We start from the raw sequence: 22573 nt of genomic DNA on the forward strand, positions 1-22573 counted from the left end.
CGAAAACTATTCCGGGCCGAAATAGTTTGCCAACACATCTGTTGGCATCTCCGGCAAAAGAAAGGCCAAAAATTGGTATTATTGAACAGCAATAAATTTGACTAGAACACAGGAAGTTGAATGTGGAATGGAACAAGGGTTTTGGTTGGGGAATGGGTAATGGGGATTGGGATTCGAATTGGTATTGGATTGGGCAAAACAAAAACCAACTTTCAGGCAAAAATGGGAAAAAGTTTTAATTACCCATAAAGATGTTGGTACACGAAACAAAAACTACTACTACAAGGAAAGTCAGGATATCGGAGGAGGAAACCAGTTGAAAGCAAAGTGTTATGGCAAATGATTCGGTCTCGCCTCGGTGGAGAGGCTCAAAATGTAATCGACAGGAGCAGGCCGAAGGAAAACTCTCCCCTCGTAAAGATCATAACGCATTAAATTGGCCCACAAATTGGCCTGGTTCATTTTTCAGAAATCAATGGCCAATAAGTAGGCAACGGCCAAATCGTTTTCTGGTCAGTCAGCCAGTCAGCCGCCTCCTCTTTTCTGTTGTTGAGTAATCGCAATTTGGCAACCAACATCCCGGCTTCCCAGCTGACCGGCTCCTTTGCACTGTCATCCGTGGCCAGGACACGCCCTCGAGATATCCTTGGCCGGTCTGTTGTGTGTCGGGCTTTGAGAAGTTAAGAATTCAATTGACCACGAAATCAAGATTATTGTACGAGCTCCTCCGCAGGAAAACTGAACTGAAGTGGGTGGAAAAGTGCCTTTCTCTGTGGCAAAAGCCCGCCGGGTGGGGTTTTGAAGTTTATCCCCCCGGTCAGTCGGAAGTGCCGGCGGCTATCCACTGACCACTGACCACCGACTGACTGTCTTAACGGTTCTGGTTGCGAGAAGTGGCCATCGAAGCCATTGAAGCCCTCAAAGAGCGGTGGCGGGGCGATGAGCTGGAAAGTGTCGGATAAATCCAATTTCGTTTGCAGCATTTCACTTATTAAACTGTCAGTTGGGGATTCATTAGGCATCAGGACAATTAGTAGGGAAAGAGTTGAATCAGAGATGATGAATGGGGTACTAGAAGGTCAAGAAGGATATAATATGATATGAAATCTTAATTTAATATGATTATAATTCCAACCAAATGCAAATCTAGTCTACATTTAAATTCTACTGATGACTTAATTCCCACTTTAATAATTCCCAGGCCAATAATACTTCTATTTACACTTTCAATCATATTTCATTCGGCAGTTTGCTCAGTTTCCGAAAACATTATGTCTGGCAGCACTCAATTAGCAGGCAGCTCGCGACCATCAACCAAAAACGACGTCCAATTGGGCGATGTCCATGTCCAGTTTTGGTTAATTGAAAGCAAACAAAACAAAACGCAGCGGAAATGCTGCTCAAACACGCTAGACGACAGCGAAAGTGGAAGTGGGGCAGTTAGGGAGGGGTAGTAGCCAACCCCTAAATATTATTTATGCCTCCCCATCTATTGACCGTTCATTTCGGGGCTTTTAACGCCTGGAAACCCGGCTCTGTTTGCCTGGGTGCGTCCGTTGTCCGTCCAGTGGCAATATTTATTAACTCCTGACCGGTTGTCAGTGGGCCGAGCATTTAACATTCGCCGGCCGCTGATTGTTGGTGTCGCCTTGCACGGAAATTAGTGAAATTGTATCGTCCTCGAGGCTCGAGGTTGTAACTTAATTAAGTCCAAGTCGAGCTGGGCGGGGCAGCAGCTGCTTTTCGGGGCTGGGAGCCGAGCAATTGACACAGTGACACCAAAGAACCACTAACCATCCTGCGGTTTATATCCCTGCATGGCCAGAATGTTTACATAACTCATCGTTTCTTGTGCATGTCGGTTGGGTTATGAATATTTTATGGCAAGGTTTGTTAGGAATAAGGAATTACTTAACAATAATTGTTATCTTAAAATATTTAGTAATATTTATAAAGTTTCTGAGGTCACGCTTCGAGATAAAAAACAAACTTAAAACCAAAAACAAACGTACTAAACTTCATTTAAATAAAGAGAACAAAAAAAATCAAGAGTATTTTTTCCCACTTTTTTTTGAATAAATGTTCTTGAAATCGAGGTTTAATGATACTGAAGTATGTTTCAGTTTAACAGCAAAAGCCAGTGTAGTATTTTTTTCATTTTTTTATCGTAATATGAAATAATACTAAAAAAAAAGAAAAAGAGTATTAAAAGCCCGACCTTGCCTCACGAAATTCTTCCTTTGCCCATCGTTAATTTTGTGTGTACTACGATTTTCGCCCTTTCATGTCAAGGCAGCATAATTTTCAGGCATTTAGCCTGGCCAACCCGGAAGCATTTGGCTTAAATGTCTGGTCATTTGTAAATAGTTCGTGTCCCGCAGCTGCAGACGCGACACTTGACGGAAATGGCCAAGAAATGAGCCTCCGTTTGGCAGACCGCACGAAAATGTCACGACTTTCACCTGGGATTCCCCTTACTTTCACCTTTCCACCTGGGGTGTGTTTTCGCTCCTGTTGACTTGGCCAGAAATTAGCACAACATTAAATAACACGATTTTGTCGCCGTGATAAGCGAGCCTCGCATATTTGTTGGCGTTGACCTGCCCTGACATGAGTTATGATCTTGTAATAATTGGGGAGGGGGGCGCACCCCATGCATATTTTATGGAATACGCTTTAATGGGCTCAGCGGATGAGTTATGTCTTAGTTGGACTTCGTTCGGACTAATTAGGTTAACGCCAGGTGAGGGAGTCCGAGGAAGGGGATAGTTTTGGGGTATTTCCTTGTTTGTAATTTATAATACATTATATTGGATCCAAAATTATAATACAAATTTAAACATTATTTTTACAGATATAATATATTTTTATAAATAATCAATTATTTTAATTATTAATTTATGAGATGTTAGTGAAGTTTCAAAACTAAGAACTAACCATCAATTAATATTATTTCTGATGTTTAAAACTTCTCATATTACTATTCCATTTTTCACCCATCATCAACACAATGCTCTTGCGTAAAAGTATTCCTCAATTAGCCAGACTCCCACTCATTTGGAGCTGGGCACCCAGGGAAACTTAACTTCTTTTCTGGTAAATGGCAGGCATTTGTTCCCACATCGAGGACAGTGGGACCGACAGTCAGTCAGTCAGACTTGCTGCCTTTGGGAGGCCGAGGAGCTGCGGTCGTTCATTTCACGGGCCGGATCATCAATAACTCATGCCGGGCCAATTTGTATACTTTGGACAGTTTTGTGTTCGTTCGGCGTTCGTTCCCTTCTTGACTTTTGGCCAGCGAGGAGGAGAATAGGCCCACTCGCCGAGACTGAAGCCACATTTCAAAAACAGTTTCCAGGGCATAAATCACTGGAGTAGTGTGCTCCGGCCTCAGGAGTCCAAGGGGTCCAAGGAATCGGAGGAGGAACAAGTCGATTTGCCAGCTTCGAAAGTTTTCCTGTCTTCATTTCGATGGGAGTGTGTTTTTTTTGGCTGCTCCCTGGGTTCTTTATCATAGGGTAAATTGATTTTTTGTTTTGTTCCAGGCCAAAAATAACGATAAATTGGGCAGATGTCACCGAGAGCGAGAACTCCGAGCTGAGTTGAGTTATAGTTGGGCCTGATGTGTGGCTTTCAGTTACCTGCTCCGGAAGTTCCGAAGCCAGGTTCTCACTCGTTTTTGGCCGGCTTGGCATATCGTCGCCTAATTTGTGGAAAATTGAGATTTATGGCCTGCATTTCGATTCGTCTATCGCTTAAAGTTTGCCACCAAATTAAAGAAATCGGGTTGAGCACAAAGATTCCCGGGTAATTATGATTAATGAGCGGCTAATGACTGTGTTCGCCCTTCGTTGGCATATCAATGTCACACATCATCAGCAAATTTTGCAGCTCATCGATGTTGCAAATTTATTAACATTTTCTGAAAAGCAAAAAGCAATCAATACTCGATACTCTTCTTCGGTAAATACATTTAAATCCTAACATATTGCTGCTTAAAAAGGGAGCACAAACATAACGACAATTTCACGCTACAAATGTTTCGATTAAAAATTTCCTTTTTTTTTGCTTTTGCCGATGTCGTTATGGGGTTGCCAATAAAGCAACCACACCCCCCAAATCCTCATTCCCCGTCAATCCACCCCGCCCCGGTCATATGTGCAAAATGTAAGTACGGGTGAAAACAAAATACGGAGGAGGATAGCAAAAAGCGAATAGAGGATAGAGCTGGGAATAAGGAGTAGGAAACAAGGAATCCCCGGCAGCCACTCGCCGGACTCCATTTGATATTTGCTGAAGCACGACAATGAATAATAACTACACGGAATGCATATGCTAGCAAAAAAGGACGAACCCGTAGGAAATCCTAGAAGGGTTGCGAGCAGCTCGATTGCAATTTAAGGATTATCCCTTCCTCCTTTCCTTGTATTTGATATTTTTAAAAATCGTTATCACAATTACAACAAAAATATACAGAGAGAGTGTCCTGTTTTAATTTTCAACCAAAGAAGTGAGTATTTCTTCCAAAGCATTGTCAAAAATTGTCTAAAACTAGAATGGGCATTCAAACCTTAAAACTTGTGACAAATGGAAAAGTTAGACAAAAGATGAATTTTTTTAAATATACCCGAAAGTGATGAAGATCAATAGTAAATGATATAAGATGGCCAAAACATTAAATATAAATCCACAATCTCAGAAGAATCATAAACCTTGACCGTAGACTTACTTTAAAAATCTTTTAACTCCATCCAATGCAATTACTTAAACCGACCTGCGCAAAAATTGCAATAAAACTTTGCCAAATATTTCATATCAGAGACAAAGCCCCCTCCACCTTTCCCTGCCTTTTCGTGTTGCAGTTTCTGTATTTATTTGCCATTTGCCAGAGACTTGTTTCATATTTATCAACGTCTGTGGCAAATAATTTTATTAACTTTTGCGCAAAACTTCAGCGATGCAGGGGGGCTGTGGGGTTGTCAGGGGGGTCAGACAGACTGTGAACTGTTCGCGAAGAGTTGCAGTAGGTACAGTTTCGTCGGGTCTTCGAGGGGCAAGGACTGAAGGACAAAAGGACTCGGACGGACACTGGAGCAGGGACAACTTTGCAGTACTGGCGCAACACTATCTGGAGCGCATATTTTATTATTATCCTTTCGCACAAATAAATATACTTTTGCGCAAATTACAAAAGAGCGCAACTAACTGGTGACTTTAAGTTGGAAAGGCAACTATATCTATGACCGTTACAAAACTCCTCCCTCGAACCCTCCGTGCGACAAAAAAGTTTCGTCCAGATCTAATCAAAAATTCACTTAAAAAGTTTGCACTGCCAGTACGAGAGGCTGAATGACTTCAAGTGCAACCTTGCTGTTGGCTTTGTTGGCATTGTTGCAGCTCCTTTGTTGCACTTTACAGGGCTGCAGGATGGCGGCAGGACTTCCACGGCCGGCACTTAATGAAATCTTCCTTAAAAGAGGGGGGATTGTAGTAAAGTAAATAAAGGCAGGAATGGTATGGAAACACCTGGCGAGGTGGGTGAACTTCAAGGCTTTTTCTTCACCGATAACTATAAGTGAAATGGTTATGATTTCCCTTAGTTAAAAATATAAATACTTTAGTATTAAACCAGGTCGTTTTAAGTAACAGTACTCCAGTAAAATCTCTCCCCCAATCATCACTGCTTTCCATTAAAACCCATTTCGATTGCCCGAATGGAGCACTCAACAGCGCTTAAGTCAAATCCTCAACCACAACAACGACGCCACTTTGAATACAGTGAATACAGTGATTCCACCGGATTCCTTCAATGCAAATTGCTCTGCACAATCAACGACATTCAACGACAATCATCGCCAACAATGCAGCTGCTTGAAAATCAGTTAAAATCCTTTAAACTTCGCTGCCACAGCGAGTGACACAAATGAAGTGTCAATTTTAATATCCCGAATGCATCCCAGAAATAAACCAGCAAATTGAGCAGCCGAAGGAGGAGGAAAGGGAGGAGTCTGCCAATCTCCTGGGCACAACAATAAACCACCACCCCTCCGCTTTTCCCGCCCTTCCAGCTTTTCCGGCACAAATTGCATAAAAAATTTGGCGCACACTTAAAAAATTTTCAAGTGCAGTGCCAAAGTCACCGGAAGTAGGAGGAGGAGCAGGTGGGCGGCTGTCTGGCAGGATTCTCCTTCATTTTAGTCCCTTTTCTGCTTTTAAATTTGCACAAAATTGCAAATAACTTGCAATCAAGGTGCAAGGAGTGCGGAAAAGGGAGCAGGAGGTCCAAGTAACTTTGGAGTCACAACAAAATGGCGAAGGAACCGAGTTGAGTTTCATTTCGCCGGGAACGTCTGGGAATCAATTTAAGTTAACTCGAGTCTATTGTTTCAGCGCTGTTTGGTTCGCTTTAAGCTCTGCTCTCCACTCCTCTTCTCGGAACAACCCCCCACAGCCCCTAACAATCTCCCACCGAGTCTCCAAAGCTTTTGTCGTCAACTAAGGAATTTTTATGAGCTGCCGTCGTCGTCCTTCCGTCCTTCGGCTTTCCGTCGCGCCAACTTTAGTCCCGACTGCCGCTTGTTAATATTTCACCTAGATTGATACTGCAAAAAACCCGGAGAGCAGGGGTATATAGAATATATAGAGAGGAGGAGCGGATCAGGGATCGGGACATCCCGCCAAGTGGCTTCGTCGTGGGCACAAAGCAGCTAGGAATTTCATTATATGCACCCCGGGCCAAAGGACAAAGACATGTTTTTAATAGTTTCGCATGTTTGTGCAGCAGGCTTTGTTTTTCTTTTTTTTTCGGGGGCTCCCTCCTTGTCGGCGGAGGTCCTGAGTTCCGATTGTGTGCAGTATGCGCAAAGTTTGGCCAGATTTTTGCCCTTGCATTTTGAATAGTTGCATTTTTGAGCAGTTCGTGGTGCAGAGCATAAATTTGGAGCCATCTGGAGGGTTAATCGTAATGAGTGAGGGATTGTAACTATTCATGGGAAGCCAAAATATAAATTTAATACACAATGAACACAGATCCATTAATAAAACAGAAATGAAAATATTAAACAGTTACCAATCCAAAGAAATATTTTAGGATTTATAAACCTTTTAAGATTACGATCTACTATTATATTAATCTGTTTAATCTTTTTAAAAATTTCCCCATTTCTATCCCAAAAGTAGGCAGCAAAGTGGTTAACCCTTTTCACTTAGGCATTCTGACCAGCTTTGCCTCGAGAATCTAACCATCTATCGTATTTCGAGAAGGAGAACCTTATTTATGAACACAATTTCGGGGCGTAACTCAATCGAAATCGAAACCTTGTTGCACATCTATTAAGAGCAAATGTCAAAATTAATTGGAACACGTACGCTGGGGTTCACTTGTTGGCTCCCTCCGTTTAACCCTTCCACCGATGTGCCACATTAACTTTCGTTTTCAGCTGGCTTTCCCCCCACTCCTCCGACATATTTTCCTCCTTTCATCCACTATGTTTTTGGGGGGCGTGGCCAGTCTGCGGATACTTTTGCAGCGTCATCGCATGATTACGTCGATTTTGGGGCAGAGTAATCATCTGGTGCACGAACACACACCCCGATCTCAGTCCCAGCAACCCAGTATTCCAGTATCCCATTACCCAGAGAAACCAGGGGAGTTGGTAAGGAAGACCGGACACAATTATCGGGGCCAAAAGGGCTTTCAATTTCACTTGGTTAGCTGCAAGTAAACAGCTTTGCAGCTCCTCGATTCCAGTTGGCTTTGGGTGGCGCTCAAGTCAAGCATGCGACCACCGCAAGCGGCACGCAAACGCATCAAATCAATGAAAGTGCCCGGCTATCGATGCCTTTCCAGGACTCAGTACTCAGGACTCCCGACTCCGGCTCATTTGACCACGATTTGCACTTCATTGATTCGCCCAAGAACGGAGGCAATTGAGAGCCAAATGGAACAGAGAAAGAAATTCTTTCATTCGAGAAAATATTACTCAGGAATTTACTAAAATTTCCAGAAAGATATTCAAATATCTAATCCGAAATACATTGGGCTCTCTAATAACAGGTTTTCAGAAATAGCTCCTGAATTTAATTTCAAGCTAATACTATTTTCCTCAGTGAGCCAGCAATGTTTCGATCTCGACTTAAAGCATTTTCCATTCGCTTTATTTTCCACCCACTCGGATGCATTGGGTTTATGAAAATGAAAATTTTCAAGAAAATCGAGCAACCAACAAAATTCTTTTGCCCCAGCTCCGTTCATATTTTTGCAGTATTTTCTTTTGGAATTTCGGGCTTCGTAATTGCACTTGTATGAGCTTACTCGATGCGCCCTTTTCCGTCAGAAAGTGCATAGAAATATAGAACCTCCATCGCCCTCCTCCTCCCTCAAATGCGTTTGGATGATTTAATCGGAATACAAATCGCTTATCAGCCCGAAGAGAGGAATCAAAAACAGCTAAGAGAATGAAAAACAATACTGACAGGCCAGAAAAAAATGATAAGAGAAAAATATCTTAAGTTTAAGTTTCTTCAACAGCAAGATAATGTGTTTATTTACATAAAATATAACTAAGTATTAACAAATATTTAAATACATTCATAATTATCTCATAGTAATTTTTCGTTGACCCAAAGTCGACAATCATTTTTAATGACCCCGAATAAAACAAATTGCGTTTGAAATAAAAAGCAAACAGAAAACATTGATAAGAGTTTGTACTGATAGTTATGTCTAGCGAAAAATTGAATACTCACTAAGTAAATAACAACGTCTAAGTGCAAAATTAAAGTTCCCTAGCTGAGAACCCAAAACACAGAAATGAAGGCTAGTAGAATAGCTATAGGAGTTCGATTACTAGATCCATTGCACTCATTTGGCGACTGTTTCTCCCACGCGATCTGAGAACCCACTCCATATTTCTCCGCAAATCCCTGGACAAAGTCAATCGTCTCCTGGCCAATCTCCCTTTCTCGGGAAAAAAGCTTGAACAGCGGAACAGGCGAGATGCTAGCGTATCCACAGATAAAGGCAAACTTTTCGTAATCCGTTAAGACCAGCTTGTAGGTCACACTGACCGTATCGAACTTGAGATTAAAGACGCCGGCCTGCGTCTCGTTGTCCCAGGGAAAGTCGACGGCTTCCTGGGTGAAGCTCCAATCGTTGTTTACCGTGCTGATGAAGTTTAGATCCAGCGAAAGGGTGTTGTTATCGATCTCAGCAGGAACCGAGACATTCAGACACTCGAGAACCTGTACGTTGGGCACTCGACCAGCCTCATACCAATAGCCAGAGAGCTAAAAAAAAGTAAAGGAGCTGACTTGGCTAAGAATATTATTTAAAATTCTAAAAAAAAATATTGTAAAATTCTAAGCTTTCAATATATTAAAAAAATAAGTAGCCCTTAAGATTATTGTAATTATCATAGAAATATTATATATTTTTTAAATATTTATTCACTCACTCGTGTCAGGTTAAAGTGCATTCCGAAGCTCTCATTCCGGCAGTTAAACTGGTCGAGTCCTTTTGGCAAACTGGGCATCCTCAGGCGACTGGCGGCGACCTTCAGAGGATTTCCACATCCGCAGAGGACTACCAAAATAGCGAAAATATATGTTTGAGCCTGCATTTCGATCCGTTCGCGGTGCCAACCTCCAGACAACTAAACGTCGCGTCAATCCCTCACAAGCTTTTGGTTCTCCAGTGACGTGCTTATCAGTGGGCTGACTTATTAATGAACACAAATGTTCATATGTGGTAAATAAGCATTCGAGTTGCTCTAGGCGGTGACTCACTTCCACTGATACGGATTACACTTCTATCGAACTATCTTATCGATATTTGCACGTGCAAATTTTTATTGGTTTATTTATCTTTTTACTTTGAATTCTGATATTCAATAATGGTAGTTGCAGATTAAAAATTTATGTTTAGTAAGTTCTTTTTTATTTTGTCCATATGTTTAGAAGGAAGTTCCTTAGTCCACTTTTATTTTTCTGGATATTGGGTAATAAATTAATATATAAATTACTCAATAAATTATGCTTTAAATTGTGATATTACTGATGAAAAGGCACTTCTAATAGCTTGCCCAAGCTGACAAACCACAGAAAAAAGTGATGAAACCCATTATGGCTCCCAAAGGCGCTTGACCACTGGATCCTCCGCACTCTGCAATCGATTGCTTTTCCCAGTTGATCAGGGATTCGTATCCGGATTGCTCTGCTTGGGTGTTGATCAGTTCGTAGATCTCCTGGCTGACCTCGCGATCTCGGGTGAAGAGCTTGAAGATCGGGATGGCAGAGGAGCTACCGTAGCCACAGAGTACGGCGATGGAAACGTAATCCGTGGTTATCAGCTTATAGGATATACTGCCTGTTTCCAGTTCGAAGATTCCATGCTGGGTGGAGTTAGTCCAGGGAAAGCTTACGACTTCCTTGGTGAGGTTCCAACTATTGTTAAGAGTGCTGACGTAGGTCACGTCCAGGTTGAGATTGCTGTTAGAGATTTCAGCAGGAACTGAGACATTCAGGCACTCAGTCACCTGAACATTGGGAATTCGCATAGCCTCGTACCAGTATCCAGCAAGCTGAAAAATAAGGAACATTATTTTTATAAAATATTTTTTTATTTTATCAAAGTGTTTTTTACCTCTGTCAGGTTAAACGCGAATCCAATGTCATCGGCCTCACATTTCAAATCTTGTATGTTTTCCGGCAACCTGGGCAACTTGGTGATATTCCCTTCCACCTGTAGACTTCCACAAAAAAAGAAGGCTATAAAAATAGTTCCAATAATTCGTTGAGCCTGCATTTTGAACCGTTTGCGATGGTAACTCTAAGACAACTAAACACCGCCTCAATGACTCCACGGCTTTTTATTCTCTGATGATGTGCCGTGATTTATCATTGAATAAATAGTAAATAATTGCTAGTAAGCTAATAAATACACTCATAAAAAAAATTCGAAGAATTTCCTTAAAATCTAGAAAATTCTTTCTTGAATTTTTGCCAAAGGCGACCTCACCTTTGTTTCAAGAAATGGTTTTTTTGAAAGGCACCATTAAAACAAGAAAAAATATTTCTTGTTTTAAGAAATTAAATTTCTTAAAACAAGAAAGGGTTTTTTAGAAAGCCACCATAAAAACAAGAAAGAATATTTCTTAAAACAAGAAAGGCAATTCTTGTTTCAAAGGGGGTTTGTTTCTTGTTTCAAGAAATTAAATTTCTTAAAACAAGAAAGGGTTTTTTAGAAAGGCACCTTTTAAACAAGAAAAATTCTTTCTTGTTTAAATTTCCTTTCAAGAAATTTTATTTCTTGATTTTAGAAATAATATTTCTTGAAAGGAAGTTTTATATTAACACTGAAACCCTAAAAATAAAATGTAACTTGGTTTTTTCTTTTGCATATTATATTTATTTACATTTAAAACATTTAACACTTAACATTTCAACATTTTTAAATAACACATTTTTGACTCAAGAAAACATTATTATTACCCAAGGTCTGTTGAACTTCATATGACCTAAGGTGATCCATTTTCTTCGCCTTTCCTCATCTATAAAAAAAGAGTTATTGGAATATCAATGATTTGTTTTTAGATAAACAACTTTTTTGAAATAATTTAATGTTAATAATAGCCAAAATACAAACAAGTTGGACAGACGACCGAGAGAGAGGAGCAAGACAGGTAGAAAATGAAGGGTTGAAAATCGAATTTCAGAGAGAGAGAGGCACGGGAGAGACACGTACATATGTACATACATATATATTTACATACAGTCCTTTGCGCGAAGGGAGACCGAATGTAAGCAGGGCAGATCGTGTCAGTTTTAAGAAGGAGAAGAGAGAAACGTCGCGACGCGTAGGTCAAGCGAGCGAGAGAGAGGAGCAGAATATGAAAGGGTTGAAAATCGGGTTTCAGATCGGGTGAGCCGCGTACATGCATAGATATTTACATGCATACATACAGTTGCGAAAAAAATAATAGCACCACTTCGTCACAGGTTCTTAATATTAAAGAAAAACGTGGAAAACGGGGATTTTTATATAAGAAGTGTTTTATATTATCTTGATTAGTATTCCACCTATTTGAAAAAATTGATACGGATATCGAAAATATTGTCTACATATAATTTTTTCAGATTTTAAGAAAAAAAATCAAAAAAAGGCCGAAAAAAATAATAGCACCACTTCCGTTTTCTTTAAATAAAACGTTACGATGCGCTAATATTCTTGTGTATAAAGGATATATTTTATGAGATTTGACTAAAACTAACTTCTCCTGATATCCAGACATCAAATTGATTACCATTTGGCAATACAAGGACATGTGGAAAATTTTCCAAGTCGGAAAAGAAAAATATTCAAAAAAGAAACATATGGGATGGAAAACGGTCATGAAAACCGGTTGGATTGGATAGGTTTTGGATCATCTTCATTAAGAATGGTATAAACTTTGAAGGATAACACAGAAAAACCGAGTCCTGGCCCATTTTTCCTTCAAAAATGTTATATGACAAAGCACAAAGAATCTTATCAGGGCCAAAAATAAACTAAAACACGTGCTTAAAATATCAGCGAATATTTTAATAGTTGTATAATGTTTCAATAAACAAATTTATAAAACATGCACTTAAAAAAAAAATCCTATCCGAAATGCGAAACACATTTACAAGGGCGTAGGGCTCGTCAAAAAAACTTACAAATGAATGCCCGCAAACTTATGAGAATGTGTGAAGGCAAAGATAAATTGGGTAAGAAGAAATCCTTTTTATAAGTCATGTGTCTTCTAAACACCTAAATTGACCAAAAACATGGTACCAAAACATCCATTTATTGAGCATGGACCTAGTATTAACATAAGCTTGTTTTTCCTTCTTGAAGTAAGATCAATACGGATGAATACATCGTTCATAAATCACCCTATGATGTAAATAGTAATACGGTAGTAATTCGTAGCTTAAACTGAATACAAAATACTTCTTAAATGAATCTTTGACCAATAAAATCCGGCCAGGATCACGGTCAGGATAGCAAAGAAAGAGTTCGAAAGTACTCAGTCAGCAATATACAGTGACTTGTGTACTCGCTTGACCGTAACACAACCAAAAATCTTGGAGTTTTTTTTAAAAGACAGTTTATACAGTTAATCTAAAACGTCTTAAATCATTTCCGAACAAAATTTGAAAATATATCATGACTTTTGGGCCCCAATTCCTTTATAGGTAGGGTCCTGACTTGTTTAATCGATAGTAAGTCATTATATCCAAAAATCGCAAAAGATATTTACACTTTAAACTTAGATTTACTTGTTAGCTACCGCCAACTAAAGATTAAGTTACCCATTTGTCATTTTTCTACCTTTTATTCTATTTTTAGAGAAGTGGTGCTATTATTTTTTTCGTACGTTTTTCCAGTTTTGCATAGATTTTCTTAAATAAGTCCAGAAACCTTTTATAAAGCTAACATTTTTTTTCATATTCAAATTATGTTTAGTCTTACTATTTAAAACCCGTTTTGAAAAGTTAAAAAAGTTAAAAAATGTGAGTAGGGTGACTAGTTAAAATTTTTTTGGGTTAGTGGTGCTATTATTTTTTTCACAGCTGTAAGTATGTCAAACAAATACAACATATTTTTCTTACCTTAGAAGGTTTTAAAACAAAATTACAGCTTCGACAAACAAATTATTTGGCTGATGCAACTGCAGGTATTTTCACTCTGAAAAATAAATAAAATGCGAGTAATAAGATAAAGTTATTATAGAACTGTACACCCAGAAATTTATGTACAAATGTATGTATGTACGTAGTTCTTAGCTAAAAAACAATTCAACTTAATTGATATAAGCTTGGTAAAGAGATTTGGAATTTATCCTTTAATTACATACATACAATTGTACGCGCGCTATACAAAAAATTATATATTTACATACCTTTGAATATTCGGAAAAAGGCTTCCCCTCTTATCCGCTTGAAAATCACGTCCATCACTCACGAATTTTTTTCACAACTGACGCTCGGGGGATCAGAGAAGTCGGTAGCCGGGTAGTAGTCGGGCCGAGTAGGCCCTTCGTCCCACTTCGTTTTTCTTGTCGTTAACATTCGGCAGCCGAAGGAAGTCAATGGCTACTTTCCTATATTCTAGGGTCATTTCAATCATATATTCAAAGGTGATTTTGTCCTTAAATACGTACAAAAATGTTTTGGCTGCGACGGCAAAACAAACATATGAGATTTTCATTTTTCTATTTTTAAGAAAAATTCTTTCTTGAATTTTTTCCATCAAGAAAGGTTTTCTGTATTCAAAGGCCAATTTTCTAATAACAAGAAATTTTTTTTCTATTTTCAATGGTAGGCCGATTCAATGGCGAGATTTCCAAAATTTAGAAATTAATTTTTATGAGTGTATATAAACACTTCGGGTGATAAATACATAAAGAAAAGTACCTTCATGAGCTAAATAACATTCGCTGATATGAATTCCATTCTGTGTATCTTAACGATGTTTGCACTTTGGGAGTTCTTTGAAGTCGTCTTTTTTTATAGACTACACGGGTATAGGCTTCCTCATCCTAAGCATATAGAACACGCCTGTCTAGGCTGAACATTTTTAAATTGCTTTGAACCCAGGTACGCAAAATAAACAACAATATTTCGCAAATAATTATTCAGAATTATGGTTCACAAAGCGGAATAGTTCTAAGGTTACAAATAATGATAGATTTGTCATGTCAATTCAGAAATTCACATTGTTCCAATATATAAAGCAAAATCGCTTTGCGGACACTGAAACGAAGTCAAAAGTTTGGCGAACTGCTTGTAAAAATCACATGAAATTCGATTGTCGCTTAAAGTGAAATTGCACAATGTTTGCGATGAAATGTTGTCGCAGTAAAATATCGCAGCAGCCTCCCCCTCCCTCTTTTTCTTGCCTCGTTGCAGTTGCACTTCCTCGGCTCTTGCAATTCGTCCTGTTTTCCAGATCCTGGCACTGCTGAACTGACGAAGATAAAAACGCAATCAAACAACAACAAAAATACAAAAAAAAAATGGCAAACGGCATCTGTTTGTATTGGTTCCAGTGTGCGAGTGTGAGTAAATGCACTCGAGCACGCGCATCCAAGGAATCCAAAGATATTCGGAAATATACGGAATTTTCCAATACCCTGGATTAAGAAATTTTCTGGGAAGAAAAGTAGTACAAACGGGAATGATTTTAAGTAATAACAATATTTATCTCCAAATGGAGTCTATATAAACTGTATATAAATATTATTATTATTTAATTAAGCTTCCATTTTCTTGTTTGCTAAGATAAAACCTTTTTCTCAATGATCGGATTATAAAACTGGTATTCAATTAGCGCCCAATTTTATCTGCGATAAGATAAAGAGCCCATTTCAATCGATCATACAGCTGTTTCGCCGAATCCTTTTGTTTAATCAGCTATGAACGACTTGCTAATCATTATGCAGATAAACCTTTCAGTCATAAAACAAGTGTGACTCAGTAATATTATGTTGAAGGCGTATAATATCAAAATGCTCTACCTGATAAAATAGTTTTATTAGTTTGAATGCTTGGCTTAATACTGATATGAATCATAATGTATTCAGAATGAGAAAATGTCAAGTTCAGATTTGCTAAACATATTAAACTTAATTATAATTAATTATTAATTATATTTAGCATTTTACAAAATATTTTATATCAACTAAATACACTGGAGTATGTTCGATCGTAGATGTAATCAGATAAGGTTATCATAAAGTGGTAAAAAGATTAAGGATCTATCTATTGTTATATAGATTATTTTACATTATCTACTATTTTTCCGATGTAATACTCCCCATTCTCTATAGGGCAGTTGCAAATGGATAACTCTGCATCGATTGTCGCTGCAGCGCTGCCAAGTTAACTGTGTTAAAGAGTTGTCATTGTGTTGTTTGCACAGTTGTCGTTTGTGTGCGTGCCTTCTGGGTGTGTGTGTGTTTCTGGGTTGGCTTTTGTAACTGTAAAGATATTGCAGCTGCAACGTGTTGAAGTGGCGCCTTGGTAAAATTGTGTCAAACTGTGATTGCATTTTTGTGACTGACATTCAATTGCTGTGGTGTTTGGCTTTGGCAACTCTCACAGTGTCCTTGTATCCCAGGAAAAGCTACACCCCCTGATCCACCCGCCCACTTGGTTGGGCAAGGGGGCGTGGTCCGATTTAGGCACTAACGCTCGTCAGTTTCAGTTGATGGGTAGCATTCCCTCGAGTGTTATGAGAATGTTTCGTGTTAGAGATCACTTATTTAGTTGTTTCCATGGCGACACAGCTCATAACTCCCGGTTAATTATCGAATATCAGGGGGAGCTGCCTGCTAATCCCAGTGACAATCCGAAACCATCCAAACCAGCCACCCCAGATTGGCCAGAGATCCCAATAAAGACCCGAGAGTCGCGCAATTAACTGAGCGACTCGCTAAAAAACTCCCCAATGCACTATGGGAAAAAAGTCAATTTTTTTGGCATAAAATCAACTTATTTTACAAATTATTTTTAAAAATAAAATATATTTTGTGAATTTACATACCCTAATTAGGCAAGAACAGTTATCTAAGATTTTTTACTAGCAACACTATAGGGTTGATAAACGAACAAAGTCAGCTGTTTGATTGACTTTGTTGTGTGCGTAAATTAGTGAAAAAATCTTTGCAAACTTTCAGTGCTTATTTTGTGGAGCAACAAAATGGTTTATTATTTCTGATCATGTCAAATCGTAGCAAAGGTATTTATAAATGTATCTTAGATTGCATGTTTTTATTATTATGGCTTGTTGTCCAACTGTGAACTGTTTTAAATGTGTATCATTTTAGCTTAAAACTAACAAGTTTGTTTGCGTTCCGTGGTGTACAACTTATAAATGGCACAAAGTTGCAAAAAGGTAAAAACGCAAAGTTATTACCAAATGTATCCTTAATATCGCAAAACTAATCATTCTTGCAACTTTTTGCACGTTTCTTAAAAAAAATGACTTGAATCCAGCAACTTATAAACATAAAAAAATTTTTTTTTAAATAAAAAACAATCTAAGAGGCTTTCATTAATCTTAAAAATTTAATTCATGGAAAGGGACAATTCAAATGAAAATCCTGGCTGCAAAGGACTCAAATATAAAGAAGCTGGACCCCCGTTAAAGCTAAGATTGGCATCTGCTCTTAGATAATATTTCACTTTTCTTGTACATGTCACCAATTTTTTTTTTTGACAAATTTTAAAAATTAACGTAAACCGAAATTATTTTACCGTCTTACCAATACAAATACAAATTTTTTAAAATCCCTGCCAATTAATTTGAATTTGCGGCGTGGGCGGTGGATGAAAACAATGGTCCGATTCAAAAAGCAACAAAAACCGAAATTACAGCTTTATCTTAATAGTATATATACAAAATTTCTAAATTGTATCTCTAAAACTAGAGTTTATGCCAAAAAAATAGACTTTTTTCCCATAGTGCAATGATGGAAACCCCTTGCCCAGTTCAGGAAAAACAAAGCACCTTGCCCTTCCCCGTCCGGATTCTTCAGCTATGATTATTACTTATGATAATTCAACTTGACGGCGCAAAAAGAACTTGACACCACCACCCCATTGAAAACGGGAGGCAGAATGCTGCCAAGACAACACCCGATTTTCGCTGGAGGTTGGGAAAACAACCCCTGAGCGGTGAAAATGTGGGCAAGTGGGTTTTATGTTCCGAACAACAACGACGACGACTGCAATCGAGACTTCCGCTCCTTTGTGGCGGCTATTCCCTGGGCGAACATGAAAAACTCCAACTAAAATGAAACTGTTGCGTATTTTGCATTTGGTTTGAGACTCTACGTCCTCCTCCTTTATTGTTTTCTGCTGTCTTTTTCTGGTTTTCGGGGGTGCGAGTGAGTCGCATTTGCACCTTCAATTAATATACTGGCAGTCTGGGCCCGAGACTGGGACTTCAACCCTCGTCCCCCTGACTTTTGCTCTTTTTGTGATTTATGAGGGTGCGCTGGCAAAACAAAATTAAGCCAGCGGACGAACGACATTTGGCGTCAGCATCTTAGCCGGGCTTTCCCAACCCATCACCCTCTCCACCCCCCTAGATTCTCAGCCACCGCCACAGAGGTTTGAACTTTTAATTAAAAGTCACTTTTGATTTATAATTGGCAAGCGTTTTCAAGCTTTGCATAAACAAAGGGCGAGTGCCTGTTGTCCAGAGTTGACAGCCATCAATGCGAAGGTGTGACCAAACAGAGTTGTCATTTTTCTGGGTGGAAAGAAGATACGATCATTACACTTTACACAGTTAGATTGTGATCTTTAATTATCTGGTAATTACTTTCGATTCAAAATATTATTATATATATTAGTGGCACAATCTATCTAGAATATTATATTTTTAAGGTTTATATTGTTTTTAGTATTTAAAATAACATAAGATAGTTATTTAGAATAAAATACAAATTGCTTGAGTAGAAATATAAATAAAACCAATTTTCTAACTGTAAGCCAAGTTATGAAACTCAAATTCTTTTGGTGGCAAAAGATGGTTTGAGCATTGTATTTTAGATTGTATCTTTAAAATCGGATTTGAATCTAATAGCAACCGTCAGTCTGAGTGTCCTTCCGATTTCTCTTCATAAGCAGTATCATATAAGGAGCTCTGCCGAGTCGGCATTCCCCACCAATAAATTCCGGGTGAAGTTCACGGCACAATGGATGCGTAAAAAAGGAAATCCACCACGCATATTGGTAACCCTGACAATCAAACGTTTGTTGCCATATTGTCGCAGACGCACGTGACGCCCAGAAGGATGTACACATAGGATATTTGGCTGGAGGGCTGATAAGGGAGGGGGGTGATGCCTAGTGACGCGTGTCCTGTGCATAATCGGGATTTGCATGCATCAACTGGAACTGTAACGGCATTATGGCCCAAGGAAATACATCATCAAAAGAACCGGACCAGACTTGTCTGGACCATCTTGCAGACGATGCACAGGAAAAAATAGTTTTACTTTAAAAATATTATTTAAAATAATTTAAAACTTACGGAGAATAAGAATTCAGATTATTTTAAGCTTGAAAAAGTCAAATAAAATTAATTTCGAATACATTTACTTTAATTTCCCTTGTGTACCTCAAAGAATCGGGAGTCACTGGTAGCAACCACCTTTCTGAAGGATGCGTTGCAGGTCCTTTGATGCGTGAACTGTTTGCGGCAAATAAAGTGAGTCCTGGGGTGGGAAGGACGACGACTCATCAGCCTTGACAACCGAAAGTTGCATGCGCTGCACATTGCCCTTAACCAAACCCAAACCGAAACGCGTGTCCTTGTAATAAGCCTAATGCATGGGAAAGCGGAAGGAGGAGGTCACACCAGAGAGCTGACAATATTGGTAATATTTTAAAGTGGACCCGAGCACACGACCCAGACGTCGCTTGTTGTCATAAAGAGACCTTTAATTAAATTCATATTTGGACACACAACATTGCTGATTTATGATCGAGGGGGGAAAGGCAGGGAAAACAGAGGACAGAGGACAGGCCGCGTGTCGTCTGCCATTGAAAAACAATCATGGGAGTCATAATTGTTTATATTGCCTTGCATTAATCTAATTGGATTGCCATGGGACTCGTTTTCGGTAGCTGAAAAGAGGGATTATTTAAGATTCAATTTAATTTATAAGAAAAATGCAGAAAAAATTCTTTATTTACTTAGGGATATCAAAGAAACCATCTTATTGTTATTATTCCTCCTCAGATGAACTACTTACCTTGAATTTACAATAGTATAATAGTATAATTTGAAATGCATCGGGTAATCTGCACCTGACCCGCTGCCAGGACATGATTTCCAGAGGAGCCATTCGAATGGGTTTCCTCGTCCTGTTCCGAACTGAAAGCATCTCCGGCATGTGTTGTTCATATTTGCATAAGCGTCAGCCCCGAGCATATTGCGTCCTCCTCTGATCCTGTGACCCTGCTTCCCTGCTACCTTCCTGCCCCTGCTGCATCATGGTCATCATTACTCAACTCCTGGGCCCTGAGTAAATACTCGTGGCGGGCACTTTACGACCTGGCCCGGCTGATGGGCGTGGCAGGGCATAAGGTAATGCACGGCTCTTGTCCGTAGATGGAGATGGCCGTAAACAGCAACTGCTCATGCTGCTGCTGCTTCGACTTCTACCGAAAAACGTGCCGAGCATATTGAAATTGCTCACCGAAAGGCAAAGAGGATGAAGCTATCCTTGCTGCATGCAACTGGGCGGGGCATTGGTGAAATTTGAAAAATGGTCAAAAGTTGTTTCCTGTTTTTACCTGGCTGACGGGCCAAGGGCTCTGCGGCCCACTTAGATATATATCGGTGCTGCATGCCGACACATATGCCAAAGATCACGCGCGGCAGAAGAACATAACGCAGCGTCCTTCTTCTGGCTTTAACCCAGTTCCGCCAGTTCCGCATCCTTCGAAAGGCACGTGAGTCCCGGCTAATCATTTGTCTTCCTCGACTGCATTTTCCCAGCGAGAAAAGTCGGAAAAGTGCAGCCGGGAACCCAGTTTCCATTACGCACTGACAGCTGATTGCTAAGTTTATTATTGCTTTCGCTTGCGTTTGCGTTTCTGTTTCCGTTTCCGTTTCCGCTTTGCCTGCGCTTATGAATCGCCAAGGATTTGCGCAGCTCAACTATTTATCAAGTGTTGACCTTTGTTGGCATTATGGAAGCTCGCAGCTTTTCCTTTAGTTTTCGTCTGCCATCATTTGTTTTCCACTGACACATTCTTTAGCGAACTTTGGCAAAATGAACTTTGGTTTTTTTATTTCGGCGAGAGAAAATGGGATGCGCAAATCAATTTGAAATTGGAAATGTCTTGGCAGTCGCATAAAAATAAAAAATAAAAGGGTGAAAGTTTAAGCAGATATTTTCTTGCAATTACCGCATTATCTAGGGAAAATTATTGTATTTCCGTATCATAATCACATTATCCTCCATTGGCAGGGGACAAATTGACACATCCTTTGGCCAAAGTACTCGACAACATAACAACAGCCAGGATGAAAGGATGCTGGGATGCCAGACACAAAGGACTAAACTTGGAGAGGAGCTGCGACTGCGACTGTGACTGCAAGTTGCATGAAATTATGCTTTAATCTAATTAGCCTAATTTGGCTGCCCTGCTGGCAATGGCGATGATTGCGATGATGATGATTATGATGGGTATGATGACTCTGTTTTTGTGGGGCTCCAAGGAGCCATGTGGCCGCAGTCCTCGTTGGCGACAACAATTGAAATTGAAACTGCATTATGCACAACAATGGCAGCTCCAAAAGCAGCAACAACTATTTGCCTCGTTTTTTTTGGCATTTCATTATGGCATTTTTGGTTACACTTTGTTCCGGCGCGTCTGTTGTCGTTTTTATGCTCGTATTTGCATTGCCTTTTGTTGCTGTTGCTGTTGTTAATGCCATTTTGATTATGATTATGAAATTTTGTTGGCTTCTCCGCCAGCTTACTTCCGTCTGCCCTTCTAACTCCTTTCCCATTGGCAGTCGCACTTTCTGGTTTACATGGCTCGTTGTCGGCGCACGCGGCGTATACGCAACGCTGTCCTTCTGCCTGCAATGCAGCTCGTCACGGCTCCTCGGCCGCCACTTAAATTCATATTTAAATTACATTTGTTTTGTATATAAATCTCCCGCCGTTTTGTGTGCTTTTTCATTTGCATTCGCCGGTTTTGTCTGCCCCACGAATTTATATTTTACAATGCCCTTCTGTCCCCTCTTTTTGTGTGCTTTCACTTCTTCGCCGCGTCTACTTGCATTTGTGTTTTCCATTTCAATTTTGGTTTTTCCAAATTAATTTACTCAACTTTCTTTGGCGCAGCCCAGGATGAACAGCATTTGCATGTAATTTTGGGGAATTTATTGTTGGCAAAAATGATTTGGTTAATTATAAAGAAAGGGGATTGTTGACTTGTCAAAGGGGAAAAATAGGACTAATTTGGATTTATTAAATTTTAGTTTGTTGATTATGATTTTTTTTCTCCCAGTAATCTTTCATTATTACCCTTCTTTAGAAACAACATGCAAAAGTGTCAAATTCGAAACCTCTTGATTATTTTCCCTTGCCAATTTCCACGCAGGAAGGACAGGAAGATCATATAAATTTGCTGTTGTCTGCATCTCTGGGTTCATAAAAATAAAAATAAGCTCCTCGTGGAGCCAGCCATATAATTACACTTGCAGAAATTAACTGTGAAAAGGGCAAAGACAAAGGATCGCTCGACGGGAGGCGGAAGGCGAGAATCCTGATGGCGTCTGGTGACATTGACAGTTGGCGGAGTGGCTGATGTCGCTGATGTCCTTGCTGGGCCTCAGCCATATGCGCTCACGTATTGCACGTATCATAAAAAGGATAACAATATAATCAGCTTAATGAGTGGCTCTGGATGCCGCGACTCCAGTGCTGTGCTCCTGCTCCTCCTGCTCCTTCATCCTGTTCATGTTCCTGCGGATGCGACAGAGCTTTACTTTTACTTTTTTTATGCACTGCTT

At 39.5% G+C, this 22573-nt stretch overlaps 2 protein-coding genes and 1 long non-coding RNA gene across 3 annotated transcripts; all 3 read right to left on the minus strand.

Annotated features, from left to right (window-relative positions):
• Window positions 1-8692: 8692 nt before the first annotated feature.
• On the minus strand, window positions 8693-9803 carry LOC108065731 (uncharacterized). Its single transcript, XM_017153864.3, has 2 exons — window positions 9456-9803; window positions 8693-9288 (listed from the first exon to the last, which is right to left on the minus strand). The coding sequence occupies exons 1-2, from the start codon at window positions 9618-9620 to the stop codon at window positions 8788-8790; spliced, it is 666 nt and encodes a 221-aa protein (XP_017009353.3). The 5' UTR covers window positions 9621-9803; the 3' UTR covers window positions 8693-8787.
• Window positions 9804-10070: 267 nt separating this feature from the next.
• On the minus strand, window positions 10071-10825 carry LOC108065729 (uncharacterized). Its single transcript, XM_017153863.3, has 2 exons — window positions 10643-10825; window positions 10071-10580 (listed from the first exon to the last, which is right to left on the minus strand). The coding sequence occupies exons 1-2, from the start codon at window positions 10802-10804 to the stop codon at window positions 10071-10073; spliced, it is 672 nt and encodes a 223-aa protein (XP_017009352.3). The 5' UTR covers window positions 10805-10825.
• Window positions 10826-11437: 612 nt separating this feature from the next.
• LOC138913497 (uncharacterized) lies at window positions 11438-14121 on the minus strand. Its single transcript, XR_011419264.1, has 3 exons — window positions 13926-14121; window positions 13636-13711; window positions 11438-11549 (listed from the first exon to the last, which is right to left on the minus strand). It is a non-coding gene; the product is annotated as an uncharacterized lncRNA (long non-coding RNA).
• Between the last annotated feature and the right edge of the window lie 8452 nt (window positions 14122-22573).

The sequence above is a fragment of the Drosophila takahashii genome, chromosome 3R, assembly GCF_030179915.1.
Source record: "Drosophila takahashii strain IR98-3 E-12201 chromosome 3R, DtakHiC1v2, whole genome shotgun sequence".
NCBI classification, from domain to species: Eukaryota; Metazoa; Arthropoda; class Insecta; order Diptera; family Drosophilidae; genus Drosophila; species Drosophila takahashii.